General features: G+C 46.7%; 1 protein-coding gene across 1 annotated transcript in view; it reads left to right on the top strand.

Moving 5' to 3' along the window:
- LOC140489385 (SH3 domain-binding protein 1-like) overlaps positions 1-26,975 on the top strand; it is a 71,775-nt gene that overhangs the window by 5,871 nt on the left and 38,929 nt on the right. The window contains exons 2-5 of the mRNA XM_072588885.1: positions 18,552-18,591; positions 21,298-21,402; positions 25,362-25,438; positions 25,791-25,902. Coding sequence (XP_072444986.1) covers positions 18,552-18,591; positions 21,298-21,402; positions 25,362-25,438; positions 25,791-25,902 — 334 coding nt within the window. The remainder of the gene's footprint in view (positions 1-18,551; positions 18,592-21,297; positions 21,403-25,361; positions 25,439-25,790; positions 25,903-26,975) is intronic.

Genomic DNA, 26,975 nt, shown 5'->3' with positions numbered 1-26,975 from the left:
TTCTGACTGACAAAGGGATGGGTCTTGTTGCAAGGTTTTCAATAGACCCCACAAAACAGTTCAGATGTCGTTGTAAATTAGTTCATGGGTCAGAGCCACTGGGAGTTAGAAGACAGGGACAGAGGGAGGTTTCATGCAGAAAATGACTATTGTTCAGAATTCATCTGGTTGGTTGTGTGTAGATGGTGTTTAATATGTAGTTAAGGGCTGTTGGATAGCTCAGAACCCAGGAAGAACTTTTAGGTATCAGCAAGCCACTGCGTGTTAGGGTTCAGAAGAAGCTGTAGGGCACCAGTAGGAGTGTGCAGCAGAGAGTGGGTGCAGAAGCTCCACATTTAGTCATTGTGTCCTGCAACTGAGCAAGATTAGAGCAGCTAAGAAAATCCAGGGGCAGTGCTAGCTTTATCTGTAAGAACACTTGAGTTGTGCCTGTGATTACCTGCTGGAGTATAGTTTCCAGAATCTAGGAAATCATAATCTCAGGAAAGTACAATGAACTACCAGAACATGAAAAGCTTTGAGGTCATCTATAACAAACCATCTCTTTGCTATTTAACAGGCGTTGTGTGAGAGATTGACCATGGTTATGGTCCCCATATTTGCCTCATGTTAATTTTGGAATTTTAGAGTATGTTATTTTTCTTTTGACAACATATACCTAGTTTGTTTATGAAAGTTTTGTTCGTACTGAACCTGTTATTCTAAAGAAACCTAGCTGACTTGATTTTAATATTGAACCAGAGACCGTCTTTGAACTGTGTAATAGGTCAGATCATCAAACTGGTTAAATTGAAAATTTGGTTTGGCTAGTGGAGGAGTGGCACTAAAAAGAAATCAGTGCACCCCCACCCCCAATCTCAAATATATGGAGGGTTGTGCACGACTGAAAAATGTGTTGCTGGAAAAGCGCAGCAGATCAGGCAGCATCCAAGGAGCAGGAGAATCGACGTTTCAGACATAAGCCCTTCTTCAACATATGCATGACACCAAGTCTATAGCTGAACATGAGTATTTGGAAATGAGAGCAATAGTTACCATAAAGAAAGGACATGCCAATACAAGTTTCTTGTGCACCAGAGTAAAGGTATATATCTGAGATGACAAACTTTGAGGTGAGTGACGAAGGCATTTAGTATGCTTGCCTTTAGTGATCAGCGCATTGAGTACAGGAGTTGGGAGGTCATGTTGCAGTTGTACAGGACATTAGTTCGGCCACCTTTGAGATATTGTGTTCACTTCTGGTCTCCCTGCTACAGGAAGGATGTTGTTAAATATGAAAGGATTCAGAAAAGATTTACAAGGATGTTGCCAGGGTTGGAGCTAAAGAGAGAAGCCCATTGGAAGGAGAAAAAGCTTCATTTTTTTCATTTTATTTTTAAGAAATTATTTCTTTTTTTTAATGAACCCACAACCAAATCACCCATTTGATGATCTTTCTTTATTTGTGTGATGTGGGCCCAGCATTTATTGTCTGTCCCTAGTTGCCCCTTGAGAAGGTGGGGGTGAGCTACCTTCATGAACCGCTGCAGTCCATGTGCTGTGGGTTGACCCACGATGCCCTTAGGGAGGGAATTCCAGGATTGTGACCCAGCGACAGTGAAGGAACGGCGATATATTTCCAAGTCAGGATGGTGAGTGGCTCGGAGGGGAATTTGCAGGGGGTGGTGTTCCCATGTATCTGCTGCCCTTGTCCTTCTAGATGGAAGTGGTCATGGGTTTGGAAGGCGCTGTCTGAGGATCTGTGGTGAATTCTTGCGGAGCATCTTGTAGATAGTACACACTGCTGTTACTGAGTGCCAGTGGTGGAGGGAGTGGATGTGGAGCTTATCAAGCCTGCTTTATTCTGGATGGCATTAGGTTTCTTGTGTATTGTTGGAGGTGCACCCATCCAGGCAAGTGAGGAGTATTCCATCACACTCCTGACTTGAGCCTTGTAAATGGTGGACAGGCTTTGGGGAGTCAGGAGGTGTGTTTCTTTCAGCAATATTCCCAGCCTCTGACTGCTATTGTGCTCATTGTGTTTATGTGGCAAGTTCAGTTCAATTTCTGGTCAATGGTAGCCCTAAGCATGTTGATTGTGGGGAATTGAGTGCTGATGGTGTCATTGAATGTCAAGGGACAGTGAATAGATTGTCTCTTATTGGAGATGTTCCTTTCCTGGCAATTGGGAGGTGCGAATGTTACTTGTCACTTGTCTGCTCATGCCCTGGATATTGTCCAGGTTTTGCTGCATTTGGGCATGGAGTGCTTCATTATCCGAGGAGTCATGAATAGTGCTGAACATTGTGCGATCATCAGCGAACATCTCCACTTCTGACCTTATCATGGAGGGAAGGTCATTGATGAAGTAGCTGAAGATGAAGATGGTTGAACCTCGGATACTCCTCTGAGGATCTCCTGCAGCTGAGATGACTGACCTCCAACAGCCACAACCATCTCCCTATTTAACAGGTATAGAACGCAGAACATAGAACAATACAGCGCAGAACAGACCCTTCGGCCCTTGATGTTGCACCAACCTGTGAACTATTCTCAGCTCATCCCCCTACACTATCCCAAAATCATCCATGTGCTTATCTAAGGATTGTATGAATCTCCCTAATATGACTCCAACCAGCAGAGAGTTTGCCCCCAGTACCCATTGATTCCAGTTTTGCGAGGGCCACACTCAGCCGAATACAGCCTTGATGTCCAGGGCTGTCCCTCTCCCCTCCCCTCTGGTCCATGTTTGAAACAAGGCTGTAATGAGGTCAGGAGCTGAGTGACCCTAAACTGGGCGTCACGAGAAACAAATAAGTTAGAAACTTATAAGTTAGAGCAAAAGGAATACAAAGCCAATTGGATCAAGATCTGATCTGTTTGAACTGTAAAGGGTCCTCTGATGCTATCGCTGACAGAGGATTCTGCTGAGCTCAGTGAAGACACTGTGGGATGACAGCAGAACTGTTTAAACTTGCACAAGCAATAGCAACATTCCAAGAAAAGGACATCGAGGCAATTTCCATCTCGTTCATACTAATTGCAAACAAATGTAGTGGCCCACAGAAAGCTGAAGGCTACTCAGGCAAAACCCACAAAGTTTAGATTCGATTCCCTACAGTGTGGAAACAGGTCTTTTGGCCCAACAACTCCACACCAACCCACGCAAACCCATTCCCCTATACCTAACACTAAGGGCAATTTAGCATGGCCAATTCACCTAACCTGCACATTTTTGGACTGTGGGAGGAAACCGGAGCACCCAGAGGAAACCCACGCAGACACTGGGAGAATGTGCAAACTCCACACAGACAGTCACCCGAGGCTGGGATTGAACCCGGGTCCCTGGCGCTGTGAGGCAGCAGTGCTAACCACTGTGCCACCCATGAAATTGCTTTCTGAGGTGCCTTTGTCATATTGTGAAAGAGCCAACAAGACTATCTTAAATGCTTATGAGTTGGTCCCTTGTAGGTAGAAATTTCAAAACCTACAGCAGTAGTCTGAGTAGATCAGAGATTGGCAAGGTTAAATGATGTACCTGTGATTGTTGATGCATTGGATGGGGACACTCAAAGTAGATTCCATAAGTAAGAACCTCAGGGAAGTAATTCTCGTTGAAGAATTTAGGAGTTTGCTCCCTACAATTGTAAGCATAGACATGGAGAACCAAAAGGTCTCAAAAGCTCGGCAAGCAGCCAGGCTGCCTGATGACCGTAAGGTTGCCTTCACACCCTTTGTGTGAGAGAAATCCTTTGTCCATCACCCCACACAAACCTGAATAAGTTGAAAAGTTCTTCACCCGAAAGCTTGTGATTTCAAATAAACCTGTTGGACTATAACCTGGTGTTGTGTGACTCCTGACTTTGTCCACCCCAGTCCAATACCGGTACCTCCATATTGTGTTTCCACCGCAACAAGATAGAGCACGTTCATGCTAATTGTTGCACGCAGCACAGTAAACCAATTATGCATTCTCAGATAACCGACAAGAATGAAGGGGACACAGCTCAGTACAGTCAAGGGACCTTTCTTTGAATAAAGCTGAAATGAGTCAGGTTAATGGAGACTATAGAGGCTTTATCTCGAAGCGAGAAGTAATCCCGTACTCCTCCGTCAAAAACAAGAGAACAAATCAAAATTTGTAAAGTGCTGGGACTGTTCAGTCACTGATGGTTGCTAATGATATGATTTGTGTTCCAGATAGTTTGATGAATGACTTGTTCCCTTTCACAGAATTAAATTGTGAAGAAACTTAGTAAATGTGGGAATTAGAATCATAGAATCACAGAGATATACAGCATGGAAACAGACCCTTCGGTCCAACCCGTCCATGCCGAACAGATATCCCAATCCAATCTAGCCCCACTTGCCAGCACCCATATCCCTCCAAACCCTTCCTATTCATATACCCATCCAAATGCCTCTAAATGTTGCAATTGTACCAGCCTCCACCACATCCTCTGGCAGCTCATTCCATTCACATACCACCCTCTGCATGAAAAAGTTGCCCCTTACGTCTCTTTTATATCTTTCCCCTCTCACCCTAAACCTATGCCCTCTAGTTCTAGACTCCCCCACCCCAAGGAAAAGACTTTTGTTCCCAGTTTATCTATTGGTTTGTATTATCAGTCATCTATAGACTTTGTATTGGATAATGACATGGCTAGCACAGACAGTAACCTAAGACCATAAGAAACAGGGCCATTCGGCCCCTCGATCCTGTTTTACCATTCAATAGGATCGTGGCTGATCTGACATTCCTCACATCCTGCATTTTCCCCTTGATTTCCAATGACTAGATTTCAGCAGTTGTTGGATTGTGTTGAATTTGCCACGATTACTGTGGGTAAACATGAGAAGCTAATAATGAGTAATTGAAGGGAAGCCTGATGGATGGGGAGAACCAACTTTCATCCACAAGAGATGAGTTTGTTAATGGAAAGCAAGGCTTGGGGAGAACACTTCAGTATGAGTCAGGTGTCTTCGGCATATACTTGCAGAAGCAAATATGACGGGACAGTTTTCCGCATTAAACTTGATAACTTTGAGTGAATAAGTCCATATAAAGTAATATGTAAAACAACATGAACTGGAACTGGAGTTGCTGATGGATCAGAATAATTAGTTGAGTGCAGAATTAAAAAACAAAACTTACGGTCTGTTGGAGTTTCCTTGTGAAAAGGGCAATGAAAAGTTGAAATTCCGCTGCAATCTGTTGAGTGAAAAAGAGACAGTGTGCAGTGTAGAAGGAAAGACTCAAACCTTAAAAGCAGTTAAAGAGAACAACACTTCCTCAGTGCAGATTTATTCATCTGCTCTTAATCAAAACCATGACAAAAATCTGTTCTGAGGGAGGAAGGGAGATGATTTTGAAACAAGCACAGAGAGAATGCAAGAGAAACTCAATAGATCTGGCAGCGTCTGGAGAGAGAAACAGAGTTAACATTTCAAGTCGGATAAGGCTCTCCTTTAGAACTGTAGAAGCTTTCGAAGCTGGTTAGCTTTCCATTACAAATATAAAGGATTTCCAAATCAAAGAACAGAAACCAACACATCCCATTCGAAAAGATGAAAGACTTGATCTAAAATTGTTTAATGTATCATCACAGCTCCACGACACTGTACTCATTTGGCTATAAATTCTGTGTCTTATTCTCCACAACCACCCGATGAAGCAGCGCTCCAAAAGCTAGTGCTTCCAAATAAACCTTTCGGACTATAACCTGGTGTTGTGGGAGTTTTAACTTAAAGGACCCATTAGCAGTATACAACTATCAACAGAGATGTGTGGGGAAAACACCCGAGGGCTGTGAAAGGATTTGGTTCATTAATTTCCTGAAAGAGTAAACTTCTTAGAAATTAAAATTCCAAAACGAAGAAGTCTTTGACATTGCTCAGGAAGAATGAATAAGATACGTTTGGAATGGAATGAAAAGAAAGTGGAAGATCTCAAAGAGTCGAGCAATCAAAGCCAACATAGACAAAATAAACCGAGAGAACTGCAGATGCTGGAAATCAGAAACCAAAAACAGAAATTGCTGGAAAACCTCAGTAGGTCTGGCAGCACCCATGGAGAGAAATCAAAGTTAACGTTTTGGTTCAAGTGACCCTTCCCCAGAACTGAAGATCAGTTCTAAGTAAGGATCACTTGACCCGAAACATTAACTCTGATTTCTCTCCACGGATGCTACCAGACCTACTGAGGTTTTCCGGCAATTTTTATCCAGAGGTAGAAAAAGCATACATAGAACATCTCAATAATATTCTTGGAAGTGCCAAAAGGAATCTTGATCAGTAAACAGAGATGAATACAGCCATTTTGATATTATTGATGCAAATTGCGAGTAGCTGTTTAGAAAGTGAACTTAAAGATGGAGTTAGGCCTACTGTGATGAAAAGAGTCACAATTGGGCTGTGGATATATTTGGAACAGTCTTTACAGAGTTAAGAGAGTAGCATTAACATGTGATGATGATGGGTTAGGTTTGTGAAACTTAAACCTTGCCAATCTGACTTGTGGCATGTAATTACTTGTATTCAAGTTAAGCTTTCCTAGTTTTGCAAACACAATATATGCACGTTTATAAATGAAAGGGCTGAGTGTGTAATCTGTAAAATGTCATTTGTTAGCGGACACTGATGGTCAGGCACTGGGTACTGCAAAGGCTATGGGCCCTGGCAATATTCCAGCAATCCTCCCTGGCCGCGAGGTGACGGCCTAGTGGTATTATTGCTGGACTGTTAATCTAGAGACCCAGGGTATGTTCTGTGGACCTGGGTTAAAATCCTGCTGATTGGTGATGGTGGAATTGGAATTCAATAAAAATCTGGAATTAAGAGTCTGATGATGGCCATGAGTCCATTGGTGATTGTCGGAAAATCTCATCTGGTTCACTAATGTCCTTTAGGGAAGGAAGCTGCCATCCTTACCTGGTCTGGCCTACATGTGACTCCAGACCCACAGCAATGGGTATTGACCTTTACCAGTTAGGATTGGGCATTAATTGCTGATCTAACCAGAACCACCCTCATCCCATGAATGAATAAAATGAAATTGTCCAAGACCTGTGCTCCAGAGTTTGCCGCTCCCCGAGCCAAGCTGTTCCATTCCAGTTACAACACTCGCATCAACCGAGTTTGCACATTCTCCCCGTGTCTGCATGGGTTTCCTCCGGGTGCTCTGGTTTCCTCCCACAATCCAAAAATGTGCAGGTCAGGTGAATTGGCCAAGTTAAATTGCCCATAGTGTTACGTGAAGGGGTAAATGTAGGGGAACAGGTGGTTTGCTCTTCAGAGGGTCGGTGTGGACTTGTTGGGCCAAAGGGCCTGTTTCCACACTGTAAGTAATCTAATCTAATATAATCTAATTTAATCTACCAAAAAATGTGTAAAATTGCCCGGGTAGGTCCTGTACACCACCAACCCGGCCAATTACCACCCCATCAGTCTGCTCTCATCAGTAAAGTGATGGAAGGTGTCATCAACAGGGTGAGCAAGCAGCACCTACTCAGCAATAACCTGCTCAGTGATGCCCAGTTTGGGCTCCCCCAGGGCCATTCAGTTCCTTTACCTCATTACAGCCTTGGTTCAAACATGGACAAAAGAGCTGAATCCCAGAGGGGAGAGGAGAGGGACTGCATTTAACATTGCAACAGGAAGCCCTAACAAAACTGGAATCAAATGGTATCAAGGGGCAAACTCTCCAATGATTGGCGCCATGCCTGTTAAATAGGAATATAGTTGTGGTTTTTGGAGGTCAGTTATCTCATCTCCAGGACACCTCTGCAGGAGTCCCTCAGGGTAGTATCCTCGGCCCAACCATCTTCAGCTGCTGCATCAATGACCTTCCCTCCATCAATAAACTCAGAAGTGGGGATGTTCACTGATGATTACACAATGTTCAGCAGCATTCACAACTCCTCAGACACTGAAGCAGTCCATGTTCAAATGCAGCAAGATCTGGAAAATGAGAAATCTGTGGAGTTGCATTTGTTATTTGATATGTGCAGTGGACTGTTCAATAATAGTTTGTAAAGTTAATTTTAAGATGCTCGAATAAAGATTGTAAGTACTTTGACAATGACTAAACGTTTTCAGTCAATAGTCTTTGCAAAACTGAAAAACGTGTTGTTGGAAAAGCACAGCAGGTCAGGCAGCATGCAAGGAGCAGGAGAATCAACGTTTTGGGCATAAGCCCTTCTTCAGGAATGAGGAAGGTGTGCCAAGCAGGCTAAGATAAAAGGTAGGGAGGAGGGACTTGGGGGAGGGTCGTTGGGAATGCGATAGGTGGAAGGAGGTTAAGGTAAGGGTGATAGACCAGAGAGGGGGTGGGGGCAGAGAGGTTGGGAAGAAGATTGCAGGTCAAGAAGGCGATGCTGAGTCTGAGGGTTGGGACTGAGATAAGGTGGGGGGAGGAGAAATGAGGAAGCTGGAGAAATCTGCATTCATCCCTTGTGGTTGGAGGGTTCCTAGGTGGAAGATGAGGCGCTCTTCCTCCAGGCGTCTTGTTGCCATGGTCTGGCGATGGAGGAGGCCAAGGACCTGCGTGTCCTTGGCAGAGTGGGAGGGGGAGTTAAAGTGTTCAGCCATGGGGCGGTTGGGTTGGTTGGTGCAGGTGTCCCAGAGGTGTTCTCTGAAACGTTCCGCAAGTTGGCGGCCTGTCTCCCTAATGTAGAGGAGGCCACATCGGGTACAGCGGATGCAGTAAATGATGTGTGTGTGAATTTGTGACGGATACGGAAGGATCCTTTGGGGCCTTGGAGGGAAGTGAGGGGGGAGGTGTGGGCGCAAGTTTTGCATTTCTTGCGGTTGCAGGGGAAGGTGCCAGGAGTGGAGGTTGGATTGGTGGGGGGTGTGGACCTGATGAGGGAGTCACGGAGGGAGTGGTCTTTCCGGAATGCTGATAGGGGAGGGGAGGGAAATGTATCCTTGGTGGTGGGGTCTGTTTGGAGATGGCGGAAATGACGAAGGATGATACGATGTATCTGGAAGTTGGTGGGGTGGTAGGTGAGGACCAGTGGGGTTCTGTCCTGGTGGCGATTGAAGGGGCGGGGTTCAAGGGCAGAGGAGCGGGAAGTGGAGGAGATGTGGTGGAGAGCATCATCAACCACGTCTGAGGGGAATTTGCAGTATTTGAAGAAGGAGGTCTTCTGGGTTGCTCGGTATTGGAATTGGTCCTCCTGGGAGCAGATGCGGTGAAGGCGAAGGAATTGGGAATATAGGATGGCGTTTTTACAGGGACCAGGGTGGGACGAGGTGTAATCTAGGTAGCTATGGGCATCGGTCGGTTTATAGTAAATGTCCGTGTTGAGTCGGTCGTCCGAGATAGAAATGGAGAGGTCTAGGAAGGGGACGGAGGAGTCTGAGATGGTCCAGGTAAATTTGAGGTCGGGGTGGAAGGTGTTGGTAAAGTGGATGAACTGTTCAACCTCCTCGTGGGAGCACGAGGTAGTGCCGATACAGTCATTGATGTAGCGGAGGAAAAGGTGGGGGATAGTGCCAGTGTAGCTGCGGAAGATGGACTGTTCCACATACTGACGAAGAGGCAGGCATAGCTGAGGCCTGTGCGGGTGCCCATGGCTACTCCTTTGGTTTGGAGGAAGTGGGAGGATTGGAAAGAGAAGTTGTTCAGAGTGAGGACCAGTTCAGTCAGTCGAAGGACGGTGTCAGTGGAAGGGTACTGGTTGGTTCGGCGGGTAAGTAAGAAGCGGAGGGCTTTGAGGCCTTCATGATGGGGAATGGAGGTGTATAGGGAGCCCACACCTCCCCCCTCACTTCCCTCCAAGGCACCAAGGGATCCTTCCATATCAGTCACAAATTCACCTGCACTTCCACACACATCATTTACTGTATCCGCTGCACCCGATGTGGCCTCCTCTACATTGGGGAGACAGGCCGCCTACTTGCGGAACGTTTCAGAGAACACCTCTGGGACACCCGCACCAACCAACCCAACCGCCCCGTGGCTGAACACTTTAACTCCCCCTCCCACTCCGCCAAGGACATGCAGGTCCTTGGCCTCCTCCATCACCAGACCATGGCAACAAGACGCCTGGAGGAAGAGTGCCTCATCTTCCGCCTAGGAACCCTCCAACCACAAGGGATGAATGCAGATTTCTCCAGCTTCCTCATTTCTCCTCCCCCCACCTTATCTCAGTCCCAACCCTCGGACTCAGCACCGCCTTCTTAACCTGCAATCTTCTCCTGACCTCTCCGCCCCCACCCCCTCTCCGGCCTATCACCCTCACCTTAACCTCCTTCCACCTATCGCATTCCCAATGCGCCTCCCCCAAGTCCCTCCTCCCTACCTTTTATCTTTGCCTGCTGGACACACTTTCCTCATTCCTGAAGAAGGGCTTATGCCAAAAATGTAGATTCTCCTGTTCCTTTGATGCTGCCTGACCTGTTGCGCTTTTCTAGCAACACATTTGTAGCTCTGATCCCCAGCATCTGCAGTCCTCACTTTCTCCTAATGGTCTTTGTAAGCTTGATTGAGGAAGTTTTCTTTGTAATTAACACGGTGTTGATGAAAGAAGCTTGGCTGACCTGTTTCTTTACTAAACTAGAAACTGCCTGATACCTTTGTAATCGATGAGACCTTGGAGTGTAGGTTCATAGCTCCTTGAAAATGGAGTCACAGGTAGATAGGATAGTGAAGAAGGTGTTTGGTGTGCTTTCCTTTATTGGTCAGAGTATTGAGTACAGGAGTTGGGAGGTCATGTTGCAACTGTACAGGACATTGGTTAGGCCACTGTTGGAATATTGTGTGCAATTCTGGTCTCCTTCCAATTGGAAAGATGGTGTGAAACTTGAAAAGGTTCAGAAAAGATTTACAAGGATGTTGCCAGGTTTGGAGGATTTGAGCTATAGGGAGAGGCTGAACAGGCTGGGGCTGTTTTCCCTGGAGCATCGGAGGCTGAGAGGAGACCTTATAGTGGTTTACAAAAGTATGAGGGGCATGGATAGGATAAATAGGCAAAGTCTTTTCCCTGGGGTCGGGGAGTCCAGAACTAGAGGGCATAGGTTTAGGGTGAGAGGGGAAAGATATAAAAGAGACCTAAGGGGCAACGTTTTCACACAGAGGGTGGTATGTGTATGGAATGAGCTGCCAGAGGAAGTGGTGGAGGCTGGTACAATTGCAACATTTAAGAAGCATTTGGATGGGTATGTGAATAGGAAGGGTTTGGAGGGATATGGGCCGGGTGCCGGCAGGTGGGACTAGATTGGTTTGGGATATCTTGTTGGCATGGACGGGTTGGACCAAAGGGGCTATTTCCATGCTGTACATCTCTATGACTCTATGACTCTATATCATCAATCTGGTTCCATTGAAAATTTCTTGGTGACTCAAAGGAATGGGAGAGACAGGAATCAGTGCAGCTTCCAACCTTCTGCATAATATAAATCATCAAAGAATCTATTTACACTCTCAAAGACCATCTTTTCAATCAACATTTTGTAAGCAAAAGACCACTCTGGAGCTGGCTTTAAGCTTTGAAAACATGTCTTACCTACTTCACTAGTTCAATTTCAGAGAAAAACGTTTCAGCTCTTTTTGAGAAGTCTGTCGTGAACATTCCTAATCTCATTTTATAGAACTCTCACCTCCTCCGTTGGCTCCAATATCCTTCCTTCAAAGAGATGAAGCATCACCAACAAGCACCACATTGATCATGCTCATGCCTTTAACAAATTCAACCTTAATTCCTAAGATTGAGGTCTAGATATTGCATCATGCCATGCCTGTTGGTCAGGTATCAACACAGAATCATAGAGTCAAACGGCACGGAAACAGGCCCTTCGGCCCAACCAGTCCCTGCTGACCATAATCCCAAACTAAACTAGTCCCACCTGCCTGCTCCTAGCCCATATCCCTCCAAACCTCTCCTATTCATGTACTTATCCGAATGTCTTTTAAATGTTGTAACTGTGCCCACATCCACCACTTCCTCAGGAAGTTCATTCCACACATGAATCGCGGGTTGCTCTCTCTGCAAAAAAAAAGTGCCCCTCATGTCTTTTATTAAATCTCTCTCCTCTCACCTTAAAAATGTGTCCCCTGGTCTGGAAATCCCCCACATTAGAAAAAGGAAAACCACTAGTAACTCTACCTACACCTTTCATTATTTTATAAACATCTGTAAGGTCACTTCTCAAACTCCTACGCTTCAGGGAAAAAAGTTTCAGTCTATCCAGCCCTTCCTTATAACACAAATCTTTCAATTCCGGCACATTCCTGGTAAATCTCTTCTGAACCCTGTCCAACTTAATAATATCCTTCCTATAAGTGGGCATCCAGAATGGAAACAGTACTCCAGAGGAGGCCTCACCAGTGTCCTGTACAATCTCAACATGATGTCCCAAATCCCTGACTCAAGACACTGAGCAATGAAGGCAAGTGTGCTAAAGGCCTTTTTAATTACCCTGTCTATACAGGATGCAAACTTCAAAGAATTCTTCTTTAAGAAATGTATCGATTTCCAATTCTCCGTGTTCAATTTCATTTGCCTTCTATTTCTCCACACGGTCTCTTCTTGATTTCTGTCACTATCCTTCTCATTGTACACAGCCATTCCTAGTTTTGTGCCATCTATGGACATAGCTTGTACAATTTAACACCTTTTAAATGTGCATGAGCTGAATTTAAATAATCTGATATTGTGAAATGGTTTTGACACCCTGGAGCGGCCTGGTAAAGATACCACAGGGCTGCTCCACACTGGGTATAAATAGTACAGCATGGGCAGAGTTAAAAAGGATTGATTGACAGAGAACAGAACGGAATGGATAAGTTGGCTAGAGAGAAGCCTGTATAGAGAACAGTTTTAACAATGAGACAATAAGGTTAGAGCCTGATGTACTTCAGATTACCGTATATGAGTGTCATATGCAATGAACAGTTCTCAAAGGAAGTTAAAATCTGGAGACAGTTGTCTTTGCCTTCTCTTCAAATCTGTCTTAAATCCAAATGCTTCGATCTGAGATTCTGAGAGCAGAGATTCTGCTTTCCCCAGTCTGGATGGATGGGGCCTCTCCAATATCACTCTCAGACAGGACTGTTAGAATTCCAGTCTATCCGGAAGGGCAGGGAGATAGGCTGCTGCAGTGCACCACACTTATTTTCATAGCTGCCTTTGAGACCCTCGTCCATGCTTTTGCAACCCGATGAGTCCAATCATGTCCAGGCCAGAACCCTCTTGGTCAAATCTAACTCAAGCTCTGCAATAGACAGTGGTTGAACATCACTAGGACCAGTAATCCCCAACTCCATTCAGGCCAGTGGTTTTGACACATAAGTTCATATCCTATCAGAGAATCTGGTAGAATTTGAATTAAATTACCGTGATAAAGCTGGTATTGAAAACTAGTTCCAATAATGGTGACTGCAATGAGTGTCACCCATTGTTGTAACAAGAGTCTAGATTAGAGTGGTGCTGGAAAAGCGCAGCAGGTCTGGCAGCATCCAAGGAGCAGGAGAATCAACATGTTGGGTAGGACCCCTTCATCAGGAATACCTGATGAAGGGCTTTTGCCCGAAACGTCAATTCTCCTGCTCCTCGGATGCTGCCAGACCTGCTGTGCTTTTCCAGCACCACTCTAATCTAGACACTGGTTTCCAGCATCTGCAGTCATTGTTTTTACCTCATTCAGTATCTCTACCATTCCTCAGTGAGGAGGGCTGAGGGATAATTGGTTGAAGCTTCTCTAAGGGAAGGCAAAGCCAAGGACTGTCATTAAGCTTGGGCACCTTGCCATGCAGTATTTGATGCTAATCTCACCTCATATACCACAGGAATACCTGATGAAGGGCTTTTGCCAGAAACGTCGATTTTACTGCTCCTCGGATGCTGCCTGAACTGCTGTGCTTTTTCAGCACCACTCTAATCTAGACTCTGGTTTTCAGCATCTGCAGTCATTGTTTTTACTCATTGTTGTAACAAGGGGGGGGGGCTGAGAGATAAATGGGAGGGGGGTGGGGCTGCGGTGGAACCTTCCATGATGCCGCTCACCTGAAGTCGTACCAGTGATGGGTCCCTGGGCTCAACAAAATTGGATTTATCGATTCTGGAAGTCACAAAAGCATGGATGAGGGTTTTAGAGCCAGCTATAAAAATAATTGCAGCAGACTCTAGCAGGACCAGTCTCACTTCCCCACCTCACCATCCCCCCCAACCTATTTGGTTTCTGAAGAAGAGTCATACTGAACTCAAAATGTTAACTCTGTTTCTGTCTCCACAGATGCTCCCAGACATGCTGGGTTTCTGCAGTGCATTTTGGGTTTGGTTCAGAGCTCCAGCCTCGGCAGTTCTTTGTCTTAGAAAGGAAACACTCTAAGTCCTGATTTTCTGCAGGGAGTCACGGAGGGAGTGGTGAAAACTGCTGGCCAACCCCAATGGCTCCTGTTCATAACATCACACATTCGAAACACTGTGGGAAATACCCTCCGTGGCTTAATCTCCGACTCTGCTCTCTACCTCTGTCACCTCCTGCAGCCTCTAAACCTACACTTTCTCTGTCCTCCTCCGATTCCGCTCTTTGGAGCATTGCTGATTTTAATCACCCATTGTTGCCGACTGTGTCGTCAAACCGCTTGGGCTTTAAGCTCTGAATTCGCTCTCTAAATCTCTCTAAGCCTCTACCTTTCACCCTCATTAAGAGGCTCCTTCAAATCTAAACCCGTTCTCTTGGAGTCATAGAGTTACACAGGATGGAAACAGACCCTTCAGCCCAAATCATCCGTTCTGACCAGCCCTCCTAATCTGACATATTCCCATTTGTCAGCACCCGGCCCCATATCCCTCCAAACCCTTCCTATTCATATACCCATCCAGATGCCTTTTAAATGTCGCAATTGTACCAGCCTCCACCACTTCCTCTGGCAGCTCATTCCATACACTCACCACCCTCTGCATGAAAAACTACCCCTTAGTTCCCTTTTAAATCTTTCCCCTCTCATTCTACACCTATGGCCTCTAGTTTTGGACTCCCCCACCACGGGGAAAAGACTTTGTCTATTCACCCTATCCAAACCCCTCAGAATTGATTACCCCTCAGCCTCCAACACTCCAGGGGAAAAAGCCCCAGTCTATTCAACCTCTCCCTATACTCAAATCATCTAGTGCCTTCCTATTGTCTCGTTGTTTAGAATTTAGTTTTCTTTTATAATGTTCCTCTCAAGCATCTTGAGATGCTTAATGTGTTAAAGGTGCTGATTAAATGCAGGTTATTGCATTCCTGAATCCTGAGTGTATGGGAGTGCACGCATGTTCTGTACAGTTTCCTTGTCTCAGTTCTGCTTACAGCATCTGCAGGCCGCACCTCAGGTTATCTCCAGACAGAGCCTCTTAGTTCTTCTCCAAACTGGTCAAAACAAAAGGGACGCTTCATGATTGTGTGGGAACTGCGGCATCTAAATCAGAAACTGCTGTAATGGTGCAGCTCACTAGCTGGCTGGAATCCTGGGCAGTATAACATCCACTGGATCCCACTATCCCATCTGGGATCTCCAGGGCAAGTCTGCTCTGGAGTGGCAGAGGAAAGTCACTTGGTGGTCGAATGAGAAGATTCTAATATCTTAAACACTTGAAATTGGAGTCTCAGTACAGAGGGTAGTGAAGAAGGCATCTGGTACGCTGGCCTTTACTGGTCAGTGCGTTGAGAATAGGAGTTGGGAGGTCATGTTGTGGCTGTATTGGTTAGGGCACTTTTGGAATACTGTATTCAGTTCTGGGTCTCCCTGCTACAGGAAGGATGTTGTTAAACATGAAAGGGTTCAGAACAGATTTAAAAGGATGTTGCCAGGGTTGGAGCTAAAGAGAGAAGCTGTCCAGTATTTCAAATTCTATCTCAGTTCCATACCTTTAACTGCCCCGCACTGAGCTCAGTCCCACCCGCACTGACCTCAGACCCACCCGCACTGAGCTCAATCCCACCCGCACTGACCTCAGACCCACCCGCACTGACCTCAGACCCACCCGCACTGAGCTCAATCCCACCCGCACTGACCTCAGACCCACCCACACTGAGCTCAGACCCACCCGCACTGAGCTCAATCCCACCCACGCTGAGCTCAGTCCCACCCGCACTGACCTCAGACCCACCCGCACTGACCTCAGACCCACCCGCACTGAGCTCAGACCCACCCGCACTGAGCTCAGTCCCACCTGCACTGAGCTCAATCCCACCCGCACTGACCTCAGACCCACCCACACTGACCTCAGACCCACCCGCACTGACCTCAGACCCACCCGCACTGAGCTCAATCCCACCCGCACTGAGCTCAATCCCACCCGCACTGAGCTCAATCCCACCCGCACTGACCTCAGACCCACCCACACTGACCTCAGACCCACCCGCACTGACCTCAGACCCACCCACCATGAGCTCAGTCCCACCCGCACTGAGCTCAATCCCACCCGCACTGACCTCAGACCCACCCACACTGACCTCAGACCCACCCGCACTGACCTCAGACCCACCCGCACTGAGCTCAGACCCACCCACACTGAGCTCAATCCCACCCGCACTGACCTCAGACCCACCCGCACTGAGCTCAGACCCACCCGCACTGAGCTCAATCCCACCCGCACTGAGCTCAATCCCACCCGCACTGAGCTCAATCCCACCCGCACTGAGCTCAATCCCACCCGCACTGAGCTCTGACCCACCCACACTGAGCTCAATCCCACCCGCACTGAGCTCAATCCCACCCGCACTGACCTCAGACCCACCCGCACTGACCTCAGACCCACCCGCACTGAGCTCAGACCCACCCGCACTGAGCTCAATCCCACCCGCACTGAGCTCAATCCCACCCGCACTGAGCTCTGACCCATCCACACTGAGCTCAATCCCACCCGCACTGAGCTCAATCCCACCCGCACTGAGCTCTGACCCACGCCCTCTGACCTCAGACCCACCCGCACTGAGCTCAATCCCACCTGCACTGAGCTGAATCCCACCCACTCTGATGTCAGACCCACACACTCCGACCTCAGACCCACCCGTGCTCTCCAGCTGCTGTCACTATCTGAGTTTATGTTGGTTCGCCGTTGCTGCCCCGCTCCATTACCGTGGTTTCACCTTGCTGCAGAGTCCTGTTCTGACACTACTCCAGGCACCGGGTGAAGCATAGAATCCCTGCAGTGGGGAAGCAGGCCATTCGGCCCATCAAGTCCACCACACCTCTCCAAAGCCCTTATCCCACCCAGACTGAAGCCCCTATCTCTGTAACCCCACATTTCCCACAGCCGATCCACCCCAACCTGCACATCTTTGGATTGTGGGAGGAAACTGAAGCACCCTGAGGAAACTCACGCAGACACGGGGAGAATGTGTAAACTCCACACAGACAGGAAGCCGCGATGTTGCCAGACATGACCAGCTGCCTCTTGGCTGACCATTAAAGTCCCCCAGCAGCTTTCATCACTATCTCCATGCCTCAGCTCTGAAGACTAAAGGGCTAAAAAAAAAGAAAGCGAGAAAGGAAGAAAGAAAAGTGGTCAGAGCTCTAGTGAGGAGCCCTATTCCGCCACCATCTTGCCCAGAATCTTCCACCCGTGAGTCATGTAAGGTTAGAAGTCACAGGTCAACAGGTTGTTTTGAAATCACAAGCTTTTGTAGTGCTGCCCCTTTATTGGGTGAAGGAGTTGGATATTGATATAGAAAATGTTTTCTGTTCCTCACAACATCCTGGTTTCTTTTGTGTCTCACTTTCAATCAATAACCTTTCGTTCTTGTTCCTTTTACAAGGAGGATCAGCTGCTCCTTATCTACTCAATCGAAATGACCCATCAACTTCCCATCATGATTATGATCATTATATCTAACTCCTTCTTGGTAACATTCAATGTTTTAATCTCTACTGCTTTCTATGGCAGAGTATACGTGAATAGGAAGGGAATAGAGGGACATGTAAGTGAAGACAGTTTTAGAACTGAAGAGCAAAATGTATCAGCGCAGTCTTGGACTGTTTCTGTGTTGTATTGTTCTTTGTTCTTGTTCTAATTCCACAGGCTCCCACTCTCTGAGTGAAAACGTTTCTCCTCATCTCGGTCCTGAATGGCCAACCCATATCACTAGAGTGTGACCCCTGATTCTGGACCCCCTGGTCATCAGGAACATCCTTCTAGTGCTTACCCTGCCTGGTCCCATTAGAATTTTAGAAGTTTCTATAAGATCCCACTCATTGTTCTAAACTCTGGCGAGTGTAGTGCCAACTGATCAGCCTTTTATTTACCTGTCAGTCCAACCATCCAGAAATCAGTCCAGGGGGATGAATATTCACCATACACATTATATACAAGTATTGATATACACCTCTTATATATTAGAGTTGATCTCTCTCTGCACCTTCTCTGTAGCTGTATCACTATATTCTGGATTCTGTTCTATTACCCTGATGTACTTACATAAGGTATGGTCTGCCTGGATAACTCACAAAACAATACTTTTCACTGTATCTCTGGATATGCAGCAATGGTAAACCAAATCCAATCAAGTCCCTTATCTCCAATATTGGTTTTTGACTTAATCCTTGGACTAATCTTGTGGTTTCTCTTCTTCCTTTTCAGAAGTGAGAATTCGGAGCTCCTCAGTGAAGATCTCATCCAGGTATGGGCCCTCTCTGCTGGAGATAGCACTGCTCTACACTGTACCGATGATGAGACTCAGTGCCCACCAGTGAGGGATAACTGAGAGTTTGTTCTTTTATTATCCATCCTTTTCAGTGCTGGACAGGAACAAGATAAACCCATGGGTTACCATTCTCACATTTTCAATCTCGTGCTCAAACCAAATTATTTGCTCTGACCTAATTGAAGTTCCACACCTCAGGGCAACTCCATGGTTCAGTCAACGGGGAAACCAGACATGACTCTCCCATCCCATGTCATAATTATTCTTTAGAACATGAGAACTAGGAGCAGGAGTAGGCCGTCTGGCCCTTCATGCCCACTCTGCTATTCAATAAGATCATGGCTGACCTTTTCATAGCCTCAGTTCCACTTACCCGCCCTCTCACTGTAACCCTTAATTCTATTACTGTTCCAAAAAATTATCTAACTTAGCTTTAAGAGCATTTACTGAGGAAGCCTCGACTACTTCACTGGGCAGGGAATTCCATAGATTCCCAACCCTCTGGGTGAAGAAGTTTCTTCTCAATTCAGTCCTAAATCTGCTCTCACTAATTTTGAGGCTATGCCCTCTTGTCCTAGTTTCACCATCCAGTAGAAATATCCCCCTACTTCTGTCTTTCCATTCCCTTCATAATTTTATATGTTTCTATAAGACCCCCTCCCATTCTTCTCAATTCCAATGGATATGATCCCAGTTTACTCAGTCTCCCCTCATAAGTCAAATCCCTCAACTCCAGAATCAGCCCAGTCAACCTCATCTGCACCCCCTCTAGTGCCAGTACATCCTTTAGGAGAAAGTGAGGATTGCAGATGCTGGGGATCAGAGCTTAAAAATGTGTTGCTGGAAAAGCGCAGCAGGTCAGACAGCATCAAAGGAGAAAGAGAATCGACGTTTTGGGCATAAGCCCTTCTTCAGGAATGAGGAGGGTGTGCCAAGCAGGCTAAGTTAAAAGGTAGGGAGGAGGGACTTGGGGGGGGCGCGTTGGGCATGCGATAGGTGGAAGGAGGTTAAGGTCAAGAAGGCGGTGCTGAGTCTGAGGGTTGGGACTGAGAAAAGGTGGGGGGAGGGGAAATGAGGAAGCTGGAGAAATCTGCATTCATCCCTTGTGGTTGGAGGGTTCCTCATTCCCCTCCCCCCACCTTGTCTCAGTCCCAACCCTCAGACTCAGCACCGCCTTCTTGACCTGTAATCTTCTTCCTGACCTCTCCGCCTCCACCCCCTCTCTGGTCTATCACCCTCACCTTAACCTTCTACCACCTTAACCTATCGCATTCCCACCGCCCCTCCCCCAAGTCCCTCCTCCCTACCTTTTATCTTGGCCTGCTTGGCACACCCTCCTCATTCCTGAAGAAGGGCTCATGCCCAAACATTGATTCTCCTTCTCCTTTGATTCTGCCTGACCTGCTGCGCTTTTCCAGCAACACATTTTTAAGCCCAGTACATCCTTTCTCAGGTAAGAAGACCAAAACTGCACACAGTCCTCCAGGTGTGGCCTCACCAGCACCCTTTACAGCTGCAACATAACTGCCCTGCTTTTAAACTCCATCCTGCTAGCAATGAAGGACAAAGTTCCTCTTGCTTTATTAGTTGCCTGTTCTTCTGAGACAGAAATGCTGAGGGAGTGCTGATGTTCCACTGTAGCGCCAAGGGAGTTCTGATATTCTATATGGAAATGCTGAGGGAGTGTTAATATTATAGTGTAGCGCTGAGGAGGTGCTGATATTCCAGCGAAGCACTGAGGGAGTGTTGATATTCCAGTGTAGCACTGAGGGAGTGTTGATATTCCAGTGTAGCGCTGAGGGAGTGTTGATATTCCAGTGTAGCACTGAGGGAGTGTTGATATTCCAGTGTAGCGCTGAGGGAGTGTTGATATTCCAGTGAAGCGCTGAGGGAGTGTTGATATTCCAGTGAAGCGCTGAGGGAGTGTTGATTTTCCAGTGTAGCGCTGAGGGAGTGTTGATATTACAATGTAGCACTGATGGAGTGTTGATATTCCAGTGTAGCGCTGAGGGAGTGTTGATATTCCAGTGTAGCTCTGAGGGAGTGTTGATATTCCAGTGAAGTGCTGATGGAGTGTTGATAATCCAGTGTAGCGCTGAGGGGGTGTTGATATTCCAGTGTAGCGCTGAGGGGGTGTTGATATTCCAGTGTAGCGCTGAGGGAGTGTTGATAATCCAGTGTAGCGCTGAGGGGGTGTTGATAATCCAGTGTAGCACTGAGGGGGTGCTGATATTCCAGTGTAGCACTGAAGGAGTGTTGGTATTGCAGTGAAGCGCTGAGGGGTGCTGATATTCTAGTGTAGCTCTGAGGGACTGTTGATATTCCAGTGTAGCTCTGAGGGAGTGCAGATAATCCAGTGTAGCGCTGAAGGAGTGTTGGTATTGCAGTGAAGCGCTGAGGGAGTGTGGATATTCCAGTGTATCGCTGAGGGAGTGCTGATAATCCAGTGTAGCGCTGAAGGGGTGCTGTATTGTAGTCGATTGATGCCTTGGGGTGAGTGAAGCTGAAGTCCTATTTCTCTTCAAGCTCCACCAAGCGGGGTTCTGGTTTTCCAGGGGATACCCAATGGGCTAAAGGTTTTTTTGCATTTGAACTTTGAACCCCTCCTGCTCCCATGGCAGACTGCTTTCCCATTCATTAAACACATTGACCTTTCACCTCTTTGTCCCTACTTTTGTTCAGTTTGAAAACAGGATCGAACCCACACGGAGAGCAACTTGCGTCACCCACAAGAGGCTACTATCCTGCCTTCATGGCCAACAAGGTTCAGATTTTGATAAGCGCCTGGTGAGTGAGCAAACTCCTTCATCACATTAACATCAGGTTGCCCCAGTATTCTGACTCCCATCTGCTCACCATTACAAAGGCAGAATTAAAAAGAGCAGTAATATTGCCAGTCATATTGGTATCTGACTGTATTTACTTTAGGATCAGAAACAAATTAACCTGGTGTCCAGATAACAAATAAAGAAATAGTTTAATGCAAGCAAAACATACTCAAGTGAAGATGCAATGATTCTTAACAAAAGGTTTAAACTCTCTCACACGCACTCTCTCTCTCAAATACACACACTCTCCCACACACACTCTCTCTTAAACACATACACTCTCTCATACCACACTCTCTTGCATACTTTCTCTCAAAATATCTCACACACACTCTCTCAAACACCTGCACTCTCTCACACACATTCTCTCTCAAAGACTCACACTCTCTCAAACACACACACACTCTCACACACATACTCTCACACATACTCACACATACAGTATATGAGTTTGAGAGAGTGTGTGTGTTGAGAGAGTGGGTGTGAGTGTGACAGTATGTGTGCATTTGAGAGACACACACACACTCTCACACACACATTCTTTCTCACACACACACTCTCTCACACAGACAGCCACTAACACGTACACCTGTAACACATACTCACTCACACACATTTGCTTATGAACACACGCATTCTCTCTCTCTCTCACACTCTCATGCACTCACATACACACACATTCCCTCTCTCTCATACGTATGCTCTTTCTTACATTCTCCTCTCACATGCACACACATTTCTCTCACACACATTCTCTCTCTCTCTCACACTCACTCATTCTCATACTTTCTCTCTCACACCCATTCTCTCTCTTTCACATGAACACAGATTAAAAAAAAGGTACAACTCTACAGAGTGTTTTCTCAAACATTCTTTGATGAGGTAGCAGTTAAACTCAGAAGAAAAGGTACAGTCATTGATTGTTTCAAAAATAGATCTGCAACTGAAGACACACACAAGCTTTTGGCACTGGAATAACCCCTTGGATTGGTTGGGGCTGGATAAATTTTCTTTTCTGGAGATAGTAAGGTAGATTTCAAAATCTTCTTCACGAACCCTTCACAAGTGTCAATGAGCCCTTCCAGTGGGTTTTTGATTCACAACACCTACGAAAGGAGTTTCAGGGAAAGAGAGAGAAAGAGTGAAGGACTATTGCTCATCAGGCAAATTATTTCAGACTTCATGTCTGTCTAAATTAACAATTCAGCTGCCTTATTACACTAATAACTGGACCATGTGACCTGTTTCTGACAAGATTGGAGACTTCACATCTCCATCCAAACAGCCTGGTCCTTGCAAATGCTGTGTTATTGTTGTATTCATGGCCTTTTGCTTTGCAAGGTGTCCTTTTTAGAATTGCGAAAAGATATATATGTTATCCCGACCAATGGTATTTTACATTCATATTTCAGATATCACATATCTCTATCAATATGGACATTGATTTATCGGACTGAATGACATGTTTCTGTGCTGAAAAGACTGAGTTTTCCTGTATATGTTGGAAATTTGGAACATGAATTTAATAGTCCCTGGGCCAAGACTCCCTCATTGAAAGAATTTATCAACATTGACAATCTGATAACTATTGTTTTACACACTTCTGTAAACATACCAGTGGACTATACATCTCTTGTATATATAGACCCAAGTGTTTAAGCTGGGTATGGGAGGTTTGAGTTACAATGAGAAGCCTGAATAGGCTGAAAAGTTTTTTCACTGTAGCATAAGAGGTTGAGAGGCAATCTGATAGATGTTCATAAAATCATGAGGGCTATGGATCGAGTTAATGGTCATCGTCTTTTCCCTGGGATGGGGGATTACGAGGCTAAGGGTGAGAGGTGAGAGATTTAAAAAAGACATGAGGGGTAAATGCTTTACACAGAGGGTGGTTCGTGTGTGGAATGAACTTCCTGAGGAAGTGGTGGATGTGGGTACAGTTTAAGAGACATTTGGATAGGTCCATGAATAGGAAAGGTTTGGAGGGATATGGGCCAGGAGCAGGCAGGTGGGACTAGTTTAGTTTGGGATTATGTTTGGCATGGACTGGTTGGACCAAAGGGTCTGTTTTCATGCTGTGTGACTCTACGGGCGAGGGATTAATCTTCAAAGGAGGCCAAAACAAGACCCGATTTGACTCCCAACTGTTGCTCTGCTGTCTGACTCATGCACACAGTCCTGGGCAAGACCCCTACTCTCCACACACACTCTCTTCCTTTGGTCGCACACTGGGTGAGGACTTTGGAGAGCTTGGGTCTTAATGAATCCCAAAAGGTCGGTCTGCAGCTGCAGCAGGTAATTAAGAAAGCAAATGGAATATTATCCTTCGTTGTTAGAGGGATGGATATTAAAAACAGGGAAGTTATGTTACAGTTGTACGGGGTGCTGGTGAGGCCACACACCTGTGCACAGTTTTGGTCTCCTTACCTGAGAAAGGATGTACTGGCGCTGGAGGGGGAGCAGAGGAGGTTCACTCGGTTGATTCCGGAGTTGAGGGCACTGGTTTATGCAGAGACTGAGGAAATTGGAATTATATTCATTGGAATTGAGAATAATAAGGGGGGGATCTTATCGAAACATATAAAATTATGAAGGGAATAGATATTATAGAAACAGAGAGGTTGTTTCCACTGGCAGGTGAAACTAGAACCAGGGGACATAGCCTCAGCAATAAAGGGGACCAGGTTTAGGACCGAGTTGAGGAGGAACCACTCCAGTCAAAGGGTCGGGAATCTGTGGAATTCCCTGCCCAGTGAAGTAGCTGAGGCTACCTCGTTGAATGCTCGTGAGGCAAAGATAGATAGATTTTTGAACGGTAAAGGAATGAAGGGTTATGGTGAGCGGGCAGGTAAGTGGAGCTGAGTCAACAATAAAGACCAGCCATGATGTTACTGAATGGAAGAGATGGTTCAAAGGGCCAGATGGCCCACTCCTGCTCTGTGTTCTTGCGATCTTACATTATTTACAGAGTAAAGATCCCTCTGCACTGTCCCTCCCATCCCAGGACAGGGACAGCAGGGTGTTAGGTATAGAATAAAGCCTCCTCTACACTGTCATTGTCAAAAACAGGCACAACACAGGGTTAGATACAGAGTGAAGCTCTCTCTACACTGTCCCCCCCCCATCAAACACTCCCAGGTCAGGGACAGCACAGGGTTAGATACAGAGTAAAGCTCCCTCTACACTATCCCCATCAAATACTCCCAGGACAGGGACAGCACAGGGTTAGATACAGAGTAAAGCTCCCTCTACACTATCCCCATCAAATACTCCCAGGACAGGGACAGCACGGGGTTAGATACAGAGTAAAGCTCCCTCTGCACTGTCCCCATCAAATACTCCCAGGTCAGGGACAGCACAGGGTTAGATACAGAGTAAAGCTCCCTCTACACTATCCCCATCAAATACTCCCAGGACAGGGACAGCACAGGGTTAGATACAGAGTAAAGCTACCTCTACACTATCCCCATCAAATACTCCCAGGACAGGGACAGCACAGGGTTAGATACAGAGTAAAGCTCCCTCTACACTATCCCCATCAAATACTCCCAGGACAGGGACAGCACAGGGTTAGATACAGAGTAAAACTCCCTCTACACTGTTTAGGCTACCTTGTTGAATGTTTTTTAAGGCAAAGATAGACTTTTGAACAGTGAATGAATCGAGAGTTATGGTGAGAGGGCGGGTCAGTGGAGGTGAGGCTGTGAAAAGGTCAGCCATGATCTTATTGAATGGTGGAGAAGGCTCACTCGGGCTGGGGGGGTGTCTGGTGGTCTACTCTTGCTCCAAGCTCGTATGCTGTTGCTGCCTCTGAGTTGAGGTGACCCGGGAGCTGCCTGCTCTTTGCAGCCCCCATGCTCCCACTCTCTCACGTCCCAAGGTGCCTTCAAGCCTGATGCCTTCTCCTTTCTTACACAGAAAAAGATGCCGCTGATGTTGCTGTCACAGAGCATAGAGGACAGCTGCAGAGAGTTGGACAACGAGTCCCCCATTAGGTGGGTAAGAAGCCAATGGCTACTGTTGCAGGCTGAGACAAGACTGTGGGATGGTCAATGCTGAGGAAAAGAGGCACCACATCAATCACTGGGACCAATCCCTCTGGTTTGTCCCGAATCCCCAATTCAACTGCCAGGGGTGTGTGGGTTTCCTCTGGGTGCTCCGGTTTCCTCCCACAGCCCAGGCTCGGGGGATCGGCCATGGGAAAGGCAGGGTTACAGGGATGGGGTAGAGGGGTGGGTCTGGATAGGATGCTCTTCGGAGGGTCAGTGCAGACCCGATGGACAAAATGTCCTCTATCTGCGCTGTAGAGATTCTATGATTCTTCTTTCTCGTGGTTTACCCCTATAGGAAAATGATGGAGCTCTGCTGCTCAGTTGAAAATACTTTAGCAAAGGTCCTCATTGAACACGAACTTCAAGTGGAGAGGGACGTCCTGGACCCACTGTACAAACTCTCGGAGGTAAGCAGATTGATTGTACATACAGGGGGGCTCTATGTACAGTGAGCGTCCATAGTAAACCAGGACATCGAGCATGTAGCAAAAGGCAGCATTCTGAATGGTTCCTGTATGATTTAGTCTCAGCCACAGAGTTCTATTTATATCAGGCCTGCCTGCAGTCACATTCTGGAACTATTTTAATTCATCTTCCTGTTTTTAAAACTAGAAGTTGTGAAGTCCAAGGCTTCCGTGTGCAATGGGATCATCAGTGACTCATTTAAAACCCCTCCCACCACCCCCCCCCCTCCCTCCCCCCACTGTACCGAGACTACAGGGGTAAATCTCAGAGTTCAGTTCCCTGTGATTGTGATGGTTATTATCAGGCATGTGGTCACTCTGTGCCAATAGGAGGGGACTGTGGTCACTCTGTGCCAAGGGGTGGTACGGTGGCTCAGTGATGAGCACTGCTGCCTCACAGCTCCAGGGACCCGGGTTCAACACCCTCAGGCAACTGGCTTTGTGGAGTTTGCACGTTCTCCCCGTGTCTGCGTGGGTTTCCTCCGGGTGCTCCAGTTCCCTCCCATAGTCCAAAGATGTGCAGGTCAGGTGAATTGGCCATTCTAAATTGCCTGTAGTGTTCAGGGATGTGTAGGTTAAGAGTGTTAGTCAGGCGTAAATGTCGAGTAGTAGGGTATGGGAGTAGGTCTGGGTGGGATACTCTTTGGAAGGTTGGTTTGGACTTGTTGGGCCAAATGCCTGTTTCCACACTGTAGGGATTCTATGAATGGGTGAGGTGTGTGTGGTGACTCTGTACCGAGGGGAGGGAGCTATGGTCACTCTTCGTAAAATGAACGGGGATGTGGTCACTGTGTGCCAAGGGGAGGGGTGAATGGTGAGGGACCTATGGTCTCTCTTTAGCATGAGTGAGCTGTTTGTTGATGGCACAGATCTATGGATATTACCAGGTGTACCTTCAGAGGAGGGGACGATGGTGAGGGGGAGACTGTGTGGTGGGTGAATGGGCTAGGTTCGCATGCAGAGGTCTGCGTGTGCACAAAGCACTCTCCGACAACTGAGAGTGGAAGCAAGATGAT

Source organism: Chiloscyllium punctatum, chromosome 18, assembly GCF_047496795.1.
Source record: "Chiloscyllium punctatum isolate Juve2018m chromosome 18, sChiPun1.3, whole genome shotgun sequence".
Taxonomy (NCBI): domain Eukaryota; kingdom Metazoa; phylum Chordata; class Chondrichthyes; order Orectolobiformes; family Hemiscylliidae; genus Chiloscyllium; species Chiloscyllium punctatum.
Note: the sequence above shows the minus strand (reverse complement) of the source record. Positions and strands in the feature narration are given on the sequence as shown.